This window comes from Aethalodelphis obliquidens, unplaced genomic scaffold (genome assembly GCF_003676395.1).
Source record: "Aethalodelphis obliquidens isolate GAN/ISIS:26980383/991018 unplaced genomic scaffold, ASM367639v1 scaffold38, whole genome shotgun sequence".
In the NCBI taxonomy this organism is placed as follows: Eukaryota; Metazoa; Chordata; class Mammalia; order Artiodactyla; family Delphinidae; genus Aethalodelphis; species Aethalodelphis obliquidens.
The window spans coordinates 6,341,994-6,354,717 of record NW_020837982.1 but is presented as its reverse complement, the minus strand read 5'-3'; the positions used below and the strand labels follow the sequence as shown (position 1 = coordinate 6,354,717).

At 45.3% G+C, this 12,724-nt stretch overlaps 1 protein-coding gene across 2 annotated transcripts in view; it reads left to right on the top strand.

Annotated features, from left to right (window-relative positions):
- Positions 1 to 11,825, top strand: part of PITPNA (phosphatidylinositol transfer protein alpha) — a 40,880-nt gene extending 29,055 nt beyond the window's left edge. For both annotated transcript variants that reach the window (XM_027130588.1, XM_027130587.1), the window contains exons 11-12: positions 8,122 to 8,190; positions 9,241 to 11,825. In XM_027130588.1, the coding sequence (XP_026986389.1) occupies positions 8,122 to 8,166 (45 nt within the window). In that variant the 3' untranslated portion in view covers positions 8,167 to 8,190; positions 9,241 to 11,825. The remainder of the gene's footprint in view (positions 1 to 8,121; positions 8,191 to 9,240) is intronic.
- Positions 11,826 to 12,724: the final 899 nt, after the last annotated feature.

Here is a 12,724-nt window from a genome sequence, read left to right as displayed (position 1 = left end):
AGTTCTCACAGTTGTTTCTTTTGTTAGTTACCTCCGAGTTTCTAAATAATAGGTTTATCCTGTTAATTCACAGTTTTTCAACTTTAGCTGTTAATTGCTCGCTTCTTCCTGTGGAAGGTTTAGCTCTTTCACTCCACCCACCACTCACACGCTCCTCCTCTCCATCCTTCAGTGTCACAATTTGGGGTTAACTGGTCATTCAGCATGTATCATTATTATACCTTTGTCGTTCTTTTTCCCAACTGAACCCTTCCATCTACTCTGATCTTCATTCCTTCCTTGGATAGTTTTCTTGTTTTGTTAGGAAGTTCATGACCACGTTCCTTCTTTTTGTTAGCTTAGTTCTCTGTATCATTAAGTTTTTGAGTCTCAACAGGGTGGTTGGTTGGGTTGTTTGCACAATAATGTAGTTGACTTTGGTTCATTCTCGTTCATTTTGCTCCCGCTCGGTGGGCACTTTGAGCTAAAGATCTCTTTAGTTCTGGGAAATGTTTTTGTGTTACCTGTTTCATCATTTTCTCCCCTCTGTTCTCTTTGTTCTCTTTCTGGATTTTTTTTTTCAGTTAGAAGTTGGACCTCATGAATTGACCTTCTAATTTTCTTGTTGTGTCTCCTTTTTCGTCTCCTTCCTAGGGGAGGTTTTCCGAAGTTAACTTTTCTCTCCTCTGTTGAACTTAAGACATTTTAAAGCATTTCTTGTGCTGTGTTCTTTTTTTAAGTATTTTTTCTTTTTTTCTGCTTGCATCATTTTCCTTTTCTGAAGCTCCGGGTTTTGGTTCTTGTTTGGCTTTGAGATATCTCTGCCACCTGAACATTCTTTGTTTTCTCTGAGCTCCTTTTTCCTATGGGACTCTGTGTTTTCTGTTAGGGGCTTCCCTCAAATGACTGGGGGTTGGGGGTCCTTGGCTGTCCGTTCAAAGTGAAGAGTGAAGCTCCAAAAAGCGGTTGGAAGCTCTCTGAGTCAGTGGCTGGGCTTATTGAAGGGTAATCAGCTGGTTCCATTGGGGTCCCCCACTTCAGGATCCTGAGTCTATTTTTCTTGGGCTGCTCATTTTGCTTTGAGAGGACTCCCCAGTCTTTAGCTCATGGGGATGGTCAGGGCCAGCATTCTGGGAGCTGAGCTGGAGAAAGGTCCTGGTGGGCTCACTATGCCATGGGGTGGCTCTAACTTAATCCCATTGTATTCTGCATCGTGCCCACTTCACCCCTAGCTGAGCCTGGGGTCCTGAGTTCAAGACCTCAGTGCCTCCAGAGAGTGAATCCCTGGGCTTTGCAGGAAGGGGGCGTTACTTGACTGTGAAAACTGGGGGAGGGAACACCAGGGCACGCCAGGCCCAAATGGTTCTTTGTTCCCACTTTCAGTGAAGTCACCTGTTTTCACCCCTAGCTGCACTCCCACTTTTAGAGGCACCTGATGCTGCCAGTTCCCAGGCCTCTGGGTGACCTGCAGCACCAGTGGGTCCCCTCCTCACCGGCAGCCCCTGCTGCTCTGCAGATCAGTCATTGCTCATCCATCCTTTTTCATCTTCCAGAATGCCATTTCCATCTCTTATCTGTAGTTGTCTCCTCTGTTCTTGTTGTCTTTATAGTTTTCTATCTTTTTTATTCCTTTACTGTCATTGTGGTAGGGTTTTGAGGAGGAATAGCAACAAATGCATGTATTCAATCTGCCATGATTAACTGCAAGTTTGTGATAGAAGATATGACTGTTAGGGAGTTCCCTGGTGGCCTAGTGGTTAGGATTCCAGGCTTTCACCCCCGTGGCCTGGGTTCAGTCCCTGGTCGGGGAACTGAGATCCTGCAAGCTGCGTGGCATGGCCAAAAAAAAAAAAAAAAAAATCAGAGAAATTATGACTGTTACTCTTTAAACCAATGCATAGTAGTCTGGAGTGGGTGGGTTGTTTTGTGAGTTATGAGAGGTCACTATAAGGCCACAGTCACCACTGCCATAACTCTTGTCCCTCTGTGGGGGTGGACCCACCATTCTTGGATTGAGGCTCAAGGATTTGAGAAATGAGATCAAGAGATTAGTCCTGGGACTTCTCTAGTGGCGCAGTGGTTAAGAATCTGCCTGCCAATGCAGGGGACACGGGTTCGAGCCCACATGCCGCGGAGCAGCTAAGCCCGTGTGCCACAGCTACCGAGCCCACGTGCCACAACTTCCGAAGCCCACGCACCCAGAGCCTGTGCTCCACAACAAGAGAAGCCACTACAATGAGAAGCCCGCGCACTGCAACGAAGAGTAGCCCTGGCTTACCGCAACTAGAGAAAGCCTACATGCAGCAACGAAGATCCAACGCAGCCAAAAATTAATTAATTAATTTAAAAAAAAAAGAGAGATTAGTCCCTTTCCCTAAAAACAAAAATGTCAGGAAATGTGTGCCTGTAGGGGACCAGTGGCTCTCCCTCCTTCCCTCGCTCCTGATCTTAAGAAACTCAATCTCAGAAGTGGAAGAGGGTACCTTAAAGGTCATTTAGTCCAATTATATGGCCAGTGCTTGAGTCCTCTCTGAAGCTTTCCCACCAGCTTGTGCTTGACCACCTCCTGTAATGGGGAACTCACTGTCTTATGAACATGGTGGTAATAAACATATCTATATTATTTTTTTAAATTGAAGTACAGTTGATTTATAATAACATATCTATTATTAAGAGAAGCTAACATTGAGGTCTTACCATGTGCCTGTCATGTGTGGTAAACATTTGACATGTATGGTCATGAAATGATCATGGCTACCTGTGCCATAGGTATTACTTTCAGAGAAGTTAAGGATACCTTCTAGTTCAGAGAATAGGTACCTCCTGGGCCTTGGTCATTAACTCTAGATAATGAGACTGGGAGAAGAGGACTCATTTTAAAAGTTTTAAGAAAACTTGTTTCCCTACTTACTGGACTCTCTAGAACATTTGCTGAGAAACAGCAAAGAACACACAATTAAGATCCTGCCGCATTTTCTTCCCCAGCCTTCCCTTGTGGGTTTTCCTCTCTAAATCTGTTGGCTTCTCTGATCCCTCCATAGCCCATTCCTTCTGGACTTTGTACTTTGGGTTGGAGCTCAGAGGCTGCATGGCGCTCTTGCTCTGCTGGCCCACCCTGGGAGCTGTCACTGAGCCTCCGTGTAGCCGGCCTTCCTGTCTGTTTGCTTGTGTGTGAATGTGCCTGTCCCTTTCTCATCACCTGAACTTTGATGAGGAGGGCCTTTCCTCCATCCTATGGCTTTTTGACTGATGGATCACCATCAGTTTTAGATTTTAAGTCTTAAACTCTGGACCGGTTACGCAGCAATTGTATAAGTGTCCCTGTGCAGTGGAGTGCCTGGCAGGACACTACATCCTAGTTTCCCGTTTGGGTTTGTGGTAGACAGAAGGTCTGAGGATAAAGAGAAATCACTCAGTGCCTAGCTCACCTGCTGGGCTGTGGGAGATTGGAATCTGAGATTCCCATAGCGCCTGCAGAGGGCAAAGCTAGGTCTTTTGAGGCCGAGGGATCCCTGTCTGTGGAGTCTTAATTCCTTCCGCCCTGCCCACAAGTGACTGACCCCAGGGCAGACCACCTGCAGCATTGACCAGCATCTTGAAATATAGGAGCAGCTTTCTTTTCTTTTAAAATGGTTTCATTTTTCAATATTAAGGTAATATATAAGCATCAAACATTTTTTGGAAAAGAGTAAAAAGTAGAAGGAAAAAAAACACTTGTACTCTATTTAAAGATAAGTACTCTATTTAAAGATAACCATTTTAAGAATTCGTACACACTTTTACTTAGCTATGATGGTATTCCATGTGCCTGGGTGGTTTTCTCACTTTTTTCTCTGAACATTGTAACAAAGCATTTCCTGCTAAAAAAAAGTTTCTTCACATACATGTTTCTAACAACAGTGTACATATTGCTGTGTACTCTGTCATCACCCTGTGTTGGATTTTCCTTCATGTTGTTGTAGGTTCTCACTGTTTTTAAATAATGCTGTGATGAAAATTTTTTATGCACTCAGTTTTTTGGGTAATTAGGATTATTTACTTAGAATAAATTCCTACAAGTGGAATTAGAGAATTTAAGACTCTTGTTACCTATTGCCAAATTTCTTCCCCCAAAGGCTGAATCTGTTTATAGAGTGGCTTTCTAGAGAGGTTCTTTTTTTTTTAAGATTTTTTTTGATGTGGACCTTTTTTTTTTTTTTTTTTTTGCGTTACGCGGGCCTCTCACTGTTGTGGCCAGACGCGCAGGCTCAGCGGCCATGGCTCACGGGCCTAGCCGCTCCGCGGCATGTGGGATCTTCCCAGACCTGGGCACGAACCCGTGTCCCCTGCATCGGCAGGCGGACTCTCAACCACTGCGCCACCAGGGAAGCCCGATGTGGACCATTTTTAAAGTCTTTATTGAATTTGTTACAATATTGTGTCTGTTTTATGTTTCGTTTTTTTGGCCATGAGGCATGTGGTGGGATCTTAGCTCCCAGACCAGGGATCGAACCCCACACCCCCTCCATTGGAAGGCGAAGTCTTAACCATTGGACTGCCAGGGAAATCCCTAGAGAGGTTCTAAAAACAATTCCACATTTGCCTCATATCTGTGCACTTTCAGAACTAACTGGTTTGTGGTTACTTTTCAGTGTCTTAAACTGATTGTTTTTTGTTTTTTTTTTTACTAGCTTTATTTTTTTATTGAACTTTTTATTTTGAGATGATTATAAGATTCACATGCAGGTATAAGAAACAATACAGAGAGGAGATCCCTTTCTCCCAGTGACATCTTGCAAAACAGTAGTACAATATCACACCCAGGAAATTGACATTGATACTTATACAAGTTTCTTTAAGTAAAGGAGTATTTCATACTTATAGTAAAAACAGTTTTCAAAAGATAGAGAAAAATGTTAAAAAATAGAAGTCCAAATAAATAAAGAAAATAAGTAGATGAAAAAAAGTCCCTTTCTTCCAGCCTTCGGCCTCATTCCCTAGAGGAAACCACTGCTAAAAACAAACAAACCAGGACTGGAGCTTCTATTTTCATGTTCCTCGACTCTATGTATATATATAGCCTGCAGTGGTTTGATCCAAGGAACACTACAAACATCAGATAAAATCTCTTGTGTCATTTAGGCCCCAGGAAACAGGAAATAAGCATTCTTAGAGCATTTCATTATAAGAATGAAATAATGCATTTTTATTTCAGTGGCACCCTCTATGGGGAGGACCTTGTCTCTGAGAGTAAAGGAAGCTATCGTGTTTCCTGATAGGAAGTTGCATCTTATTTCAAGCAGTAGGAAAACAGGACCTGGCTTTGCGTTAGTAAACTAAAGCCAGGTGGTGGACTCTCCGGGTATACAAGGATCTGCTTGAGGCCCAAGGAGCTTTGGTCCCATGATACTAAATCTTAGCCTCCCTGATAATTGAAAATTTACATGAATGGTCATTAGTGAGCAGACATTTAAAGAGTGCTTTTCTGTCTTTTAAAAAATTTTATTTTGAAAGAGTTTCAAACTTACTAAAAATGACAAGAAGAATACTGAGAACTCCTGTATACTCTTGAACCCAGAGAACCCATTCCTTTAAAGGAAAGGGTACGACCCGGGATCACACACTGCACCCTTCTAGTCTCAGTCTGGTGCAGCTGCTCAGTTTTCTGGGACTTCTATGACCTTGACATTTGTGGAAGTTACAGGCTAGTCACTTTGTAGAATGTCTTTCAATTTGGGTTTGTCCAATGATTCTGCATGATTAGATCCAGTTTCTGTATTTTAGGCCGAAACGTCACAGACTTCGGTGTTCTTTTCATTGTATTCTGTCTTTCTGTCCAGTTCTGGTGAAGTTACCTTTGTTCACCTGAAGCACAGCAAGGTGTTCCAGGCTCATCTTGCTCTTTCTATGACCAGCCCTAGAATCAGCTGTATCACCAAGGAGCCCTGGTTCCTTTACTGGAGGATGGTGTTTGGGTGCTGAATGTGCTCATTACTGTTGGGGTGTTGCTGCTTCCAGACTTTCTCATAGGATGGAGCTGGGGGACTTTAACATCTGTAGTTATTTCTATATCTAGCTGACACATTATGATCACACAGATACCTTCCCATTCCAACCTAACACCACAAGGTTAACTTATCTTTTAAAAAATATGACAGTGCCCTTATCCTTAACAGATTTGTCATGTTGAAAAATCTTGGATTTGTTGAACCCTTATAAAGTAGTATATTAACAGATATTAATATGGATAACTGAAGTTATAGGAGCACTATTAAAGACATCATTCAGGAAAGTGAGTTTTGAGCAAAACCTACAGGGAGAGGCATTCCAGGGGAAGCTAGGAATAAGCACATACTGGCTTGGTGTCAGAAAACAGACTTTGCTGTTTGGAGCAGAGGATCTTTGCTGGGGACGATGAAAAGTGAGGCTTGTGAGACTGATTGATTTTATGACTCATTTAGGGTCCATCTCCTGTAGGTTCTGATTCATCAGGTCTGGAGCCCAAGAACCTACAAGTGCCCCAGGCAATAATCTTGATCAAGTCTGAGGAAACTCTAGCCTAAAAGGCTAAGCTAAGGCCTTAGGTGTAATTACAGTAATTGTTGTCAGTAAGGAGTGACTATGGGAACCTTTGGGGAGGACCAGGAGAATGTTTTTCTCATGTCCAGGTTCCACATGGACTTACTGATTATAACAGTTGGTGGGGCAAGGGGGTGCAAACAATAGACACGGGTTTGAAACGTAGCAGAGAGTGTATTTGAAGATGTTTCCCAGTGGAGAACTACCACTGCTGAGATAGGATCTCTGCACAGTGGCAGTATTAAAGTCAAGTGAATAAAACAAAAACTGAGGAGGCTGTAGCTTAAAAGTGCAGGTTCTTGAGAGCTGTGTACACACACATCGCCTTCACTACGCTGTTTGGAATAAAGACATTAACAACACAGATAACATGTACAGAGTGCCAAGCACTCTGCTGTGCTAAGTACTCCACGTGAATATCTTAATCTTCACCACAACCCCATGACATGTGTACTATTATCTCTATTTTATTATTACCGTAATTGAGGCTTAACAGTGAAGTCATTTGTTCAAGGTCACACAATTTAGTGATGGAGCCAGAATATGATCCAGGCAGTTTTATTCCAGCGCTTATGCTCTATGTGCTCAAAAGCTGTTGAATGAGTAAAGAAAGAAAGTTGAGCAGAAAACTCACAGATAACGAAGACATATCTAATGGGAAGTTAAAATATACATGTTATAGACATCCTGCAATTAGAACAGAATTTTCAAGTTGGAAAGGATTTGAGAGAGATGGCCACCACAGTATCCCCAACAAGAAGTTGTGTCCTCTGCTGCTTGGAAGGTGCCAGGGCAGGGACCACTCAGTGCTTCCAGAGAAGATCCCACTGCTGTTTTCCAGCAGCCTCGCACTTCTGCCAAGCTGAGATCCACTCCCTGCATTCTCGATCCCTGTGTTCTGATGCCGAACTCTGGTGCCAAACTCTGCCCACCTGGCTGACTAGGCAAAGCCTCTAGGCAGAGCTCAGGAGAGGGAATTGCTCTTCCCTCCACCTGGAATGCTCCCTGCCCCCCACCCCCCAGGGAGCCCACGGGATTTCCCCCCTCACTTCCTTCTGGTCTTTACTCAAATATCACTTATCAGAGAGGCCCTCCACAGCCTGCTCATAAAATAGCACTTTCCCACAGTCTCTCCGTCCCAGCAGCCCGCAGCCCCACCCGGCATAGTTTGTTCGTTCTCCCCCCACCTTGTCCCAGAGTGTAAGCTCCTTGAGGAGAGACTTGGTCTGTTTTGGTTCACGGCTGAATTCAGGCTGGTTCAGGCCTGGAGCAGTTCCTTGCACAAAAAAAAATGCTTCATAAATATTTGTTGAATGAATGAAAGAAAGAGAGGAGCTTAAGAACTAAACCGCAACAATGGGATGCAGGGGAGAGAAATGGAAATCATGGATGGTGGGACCAATGACAGAGCTATAAATAGTATGACTTTGGCTGTGTGTACACAGAATTCTGTTCTTCTGATGGGCTTTGTGCACAAAACAAATGCTCTACCCTATCCACTGGCAGGATTGAGGAGGCATGTATTTGTTGTAGAGTTCCATCAACAGCAAAAGCCTTCAATTTTTCCTGTTTTTTCTGTTCCAGATGAGACAGAAGGACCCAGTGAAAGGAATGACAGCGGATGACTAAAGCCACTCCTCCCCCTTCTGCACTGTATGTACCTCATTTCTCACTGAGCATGACATAGACGCCAGAATCGGTTTGGGTCCTCAAGGCTCAGCAGCTCACTCTGGAGGCAGAAAGCCTGCTTCTTTCCTTGTCCTGCCCTCTAGTATTAATGATGATCGCGATGTTTAATAGCTCTCAGGCTTCGGAAAAAGAGGTTATGACTGTTAAGACATTTTAGGGATCTGTGTGATTGTACAAAGAACCACTCAGAGACAAGGACAGGGTGGTGGGAAGTGTGGCTGGGGTGGGGGCAGTGGATGAGAATCAAAGCTTATCTGCACCTAATTACTCTTCCTCTCGTAACTTGAGCCATTTCAAGTTGAAGCTGGCATTCTGGGTGCTCCCTGTACCCCCCTGTGCCAGAGCTGTTCCCTACCTCTCCCTTGGAAAATTTGCCGTCCAGACAGCTTTTCCTAGTGGTCCTTGTTGGGTCTGGTGCTTCATTTCCTTTCTCTCTATACCCTCTGATCCCAGACAAAGTAGTTCAGAGGCAGCATCTTTCAGATACTTGGAGAGTGTTTCTGCCCAGGTCATAGGACCAGGATGGGATGTCTCTTGTTTCACGTGGTCACTCCTTCCCAAGACCCTACATTGTATTAGCACCCAGTGTCCTGCACACCTCCACACTTGCTGTTATTCCAGCAGCTCAGAGGGGATTAGGCACGGAATGAGAAGCCTGGTCCTGCTCCCATCAGGCTCTGAGGGAAAATTATGTTATCAAATAAAGCCCAGTTGTCCTCTAGCACTACGGTGCTAAGGAGGCCTGGGCTTTCACCAGCAGTGAAGCAAACCACTGCGCGCTCTCCCTGCCCTGTGTGCTTGAGGAGAACTTCTGGGAGATAAAACGGTAGGATAAAGTGGATTGAGGAGATGCCAGCTTCTCATCACTGCTTGGACCTTAGTTTCCTCTCCCCCCCACAGCCCCTCACTACACCGCCTGGCATCCTTCCTCCTTTTGCAATTCCCCCATGAATGATTTACAGTGCGTTTCTATTTTCCTTTGTTGCTTCCTTAATAATTGTATTTCTCTTCTAGTTTTGCAAGACAGTGGTCAACAGGAAGGCCCAGCAGCTCCACCCTCCTGAGTGACAGGCCATCTTCGGACGCAGCCTTTCTGTGCCCATTCTTCAGGCAACTTTGATCCCTTACTGTAGTTAATTCTAGATGCCCTTTAACATTGTGAACAAATAGACTGTCTGGTATTACGAAGCCCGTGTGTGCGGGAGCCTGCCCCTCTGAGATATGTGGCGTGTAGGTGGCTGTATTTACAGCTCCTCCCTCTCCAACCATTGTGTTCTTGACCCATTTCTGTGTGCCCCCGCCCCCTTTATTTCTAAGTGACATTTTTAGTCTTTCAAAATAGCTGCCTTTTGTGATGTGGTGATTTTAAATGATTTACTTTGTTAGTTTTCAACCTTGGGATAAACTTGAGGTATTTTGCTTCCTGGGCAGATCTTGGCAATTTTGAGTGCTCACCTGGGGAGAAGGGATGAGTTAGAAATACATATTTTTTTCCCTTCCAGTTCCACAGAACAGCAATGTGGCTTCATAACTCTGACCTCTGCTCCCAGTAACCCACCGTTAGAGTGCTCTAGGCACCATGGAAGTACCCAAGGCCCAGCCAGCCTGTTTTGAAAATTAAACAAATACAAATAACCCCTGCCCCAGGCCTTGCATCTCTGGTCACTAGTCTTAGAAATACCTATGGTTTCTTGGCCCTCCTGTTACCCACTGTGTATCTCCGCAGAGCCCGTAATGTGCCCGGGTCAACTCTACCTGGAGGGAACTGTCCCGTGTGGCCCTTAGAATTGAGTCTGCCCCATACCTACCTACTAGTCTGCCCCCCGAGGAGCTCTGTATGTCCACGCTCCTCTTTCCTTTTGGGCTGGTGCTGCCACTCAGCAATAATCCCCTTTTCTCTGTGCTTTCTTAGATTCCTGTCCTCTGTCTGAGGCTGGTCAGGACGCAATGGGTCTTGATCTTTTCATGCTGCACAAAACAAGCATGCAAAAAGCTTCTTCCCAGAACATGTTCCCCCACGTCTCCAGTTGCTGGAAAGGAATTTGGGGATCAAGAACTCAGCTTGTCCTGCCCCCATGCTGAGTTCTGCCCTGGACAATCAAAAGCAAGTAGCGATCATAGTACGGAGCTCTCCCAAAGCTGGCTGGTGAGAAAGTCCAGGCTCCGGGGAACAGAAGCTGCCGAGTGCTTCACGGTTCCCTGTGACTTGGCAGAGCCCGAGTATGCCTTCCCAGTGGGAGAATCTGAGATAGCTGTGGTGTCACCTGACATTTCCCAAACCTTGTGAAGTTTGTTGGCCGAGTGTGCAGTGACTCAAGCCCATGCTAGCCTGGGTGCAACTGCTAATGCGAGACCAAATCTCTGTTTGGGGAGTGAGAAGTAGGATGGGATGATATGTCCTTAGGTTTTTGTCAGTTTGTTTTGCCTTACTCATTTCTAAGTGCAATAAGGGAGTGTCACACAGGATGAAACCTGTGACTTCCTGATGGCTGCTTTCCTGTGGCCCTCCTGGGGTAAGGGTGGACAGACTCAGCGTGGTTAGCTCCCACCTTCACTGAGGCCACCTCTGGGGCCGGGAGATATCCTGTCACAGTCTCCTCACCTTGTGGGGTCTATAGTAGTGGATCTGGGGCAATTCAGTTGGTTATTAGCATCCCAACTGCTGGTAGCATTTATTTGACTGGGAAAGTTGAATAGACATTCCTACTGGAGAAAAATATAAATGTTTTCCTACAAGCTCTGTATTAGCTATAATTATATTTGTGCTTAAAGCTTTTTCCCTTCTTAACATTCATCAACTAAGTTAAGTCCAGATGTGGGTTAGCCTGGGAGAAACAAATGGTGATATTCTAGGCAGACTATTGTTTATGTGGTTTGAGGGTCAGCAGTTGTCAGTCTCCTCCCTTCAGCTCTTCTCTGAGATCCACACATATCACTCCAATTCTAGGGGCGGGGCTCGCTCCTTGTCGGCCTTTTCTCTGGTTCCTCCCACCTCCACCTGTTGCCCCAGTTCAGCTTCCACAAGAGCTGAACTGGTGTTTCCTGAGGTCAGCTGGATTTGGGGCTCCAGCCCACATCAACATAAGAAGGGACGTGCCTGGTCTGTTCCGTCCCCATGGATAGTGTCGCTGCTGGGCAGCAGTGTTGGCTTCTTTTAAGTATCCCCCTTCCCTCCTTACCCACCCCCCAAACTGACTAGCACTCAGAGGGGCTTATGATGCAAGGCTCAGCTCCTGGGGTAGTACCTTAGGATATGCCACGCCCCTTCAGACCAGCTGCTTTCAGGGCCGCTGTCCCAGTTGGAAGCAGCAGTGCCTCTATAGGAGGGGTGCTGGGCTCTGGCCTTCTCATGGAGAGAGGTTGGGGACAGGGTCAGTATTGTGGACATGTGTATATCTTCCCAAATTCTCTTACAGTCCCTGCTGGGACTCCCTGACATATTTTGGTTGGTTCCTAGTGCTACTTCTTTTACAAAATACACTTTGTAGAACTGATTAGATTACCTTGTTTATTTAATGTGAGTTTGTGCCTTTTTGTCTCAATCTTCCAATATGGGTTATATTGGGGGAAAAAGCAGTCTAATAAAATCCTAGACAGAGCTTTCTGGAGTCCAGCTTATTGGTGATGTCCTTATGTCCATTTTACAACTTAGGTATCCTCAAACTCTTACTGATCTCCCCAGTTTTACCAGGGAAGGATTAGAAAGATACAGGATATCTCTGAAAATTGTTGCATGTTGATTTCTGTAAACTAAAACAATCCCCTTATCATTTTACTTATGCAAATATCACATTTCTGAAAGTAATTTGGCCATCTTCTGCTGGCAGTATCTCCTTTTTGTTTTTGTCTTCCCTCCTCTCCACATCCCCCTCTTTTACCCATCCTACCAAGGAAAACATTTATTTAAGGTTGTTCTTAACCCTGGCTTCCGAGTCTGTAAACCTCATGAAGCTTGTTTGTAAAGTTGTGCATTTTTCTGGGGAGAGTCATGGCTCTCATCAGTTCTTCAAAGAAATCCCATGCACTGTCCTGCCCCCGCCCCCCCCAAAAAATTAAGAACCAGTGATTGAAGGAGATTATAGTTAGTCTTTGGCACAATAAATAATCTTCATTTCATGTTTGGTCGTAAATAGAGGCAGTGACTTATTTTTCGTTCACTGATGTATAGCCTTCTGAGTCCAGGAGCCCCCAAACGTCCAATGTGTAATAGCTTGCATGAGTTTGAAGAGCGGAAAACACTTGAACGTGAGAGTGGAGAATGGAGGCGCTCACTGACCAAGAGGAGAGAGATTACCTGTAGTTGGGAAAGAGACTGGATTACAGGCCGGACAGTGGGTGGCTGCGCCGCCTCCCCTCGCCTTCTGCCCCTAGGGACGTTGGGAACCTGGAGGGAGACGACGCCGAGGGCCGAGACCTCACGTTCTGTGCTAGTGAAACGCGACGCGCCGGGGCGGGGCGAGGCGGCGGCTTCCGCCGGAAAACGGCCCCTCCAGGCCGA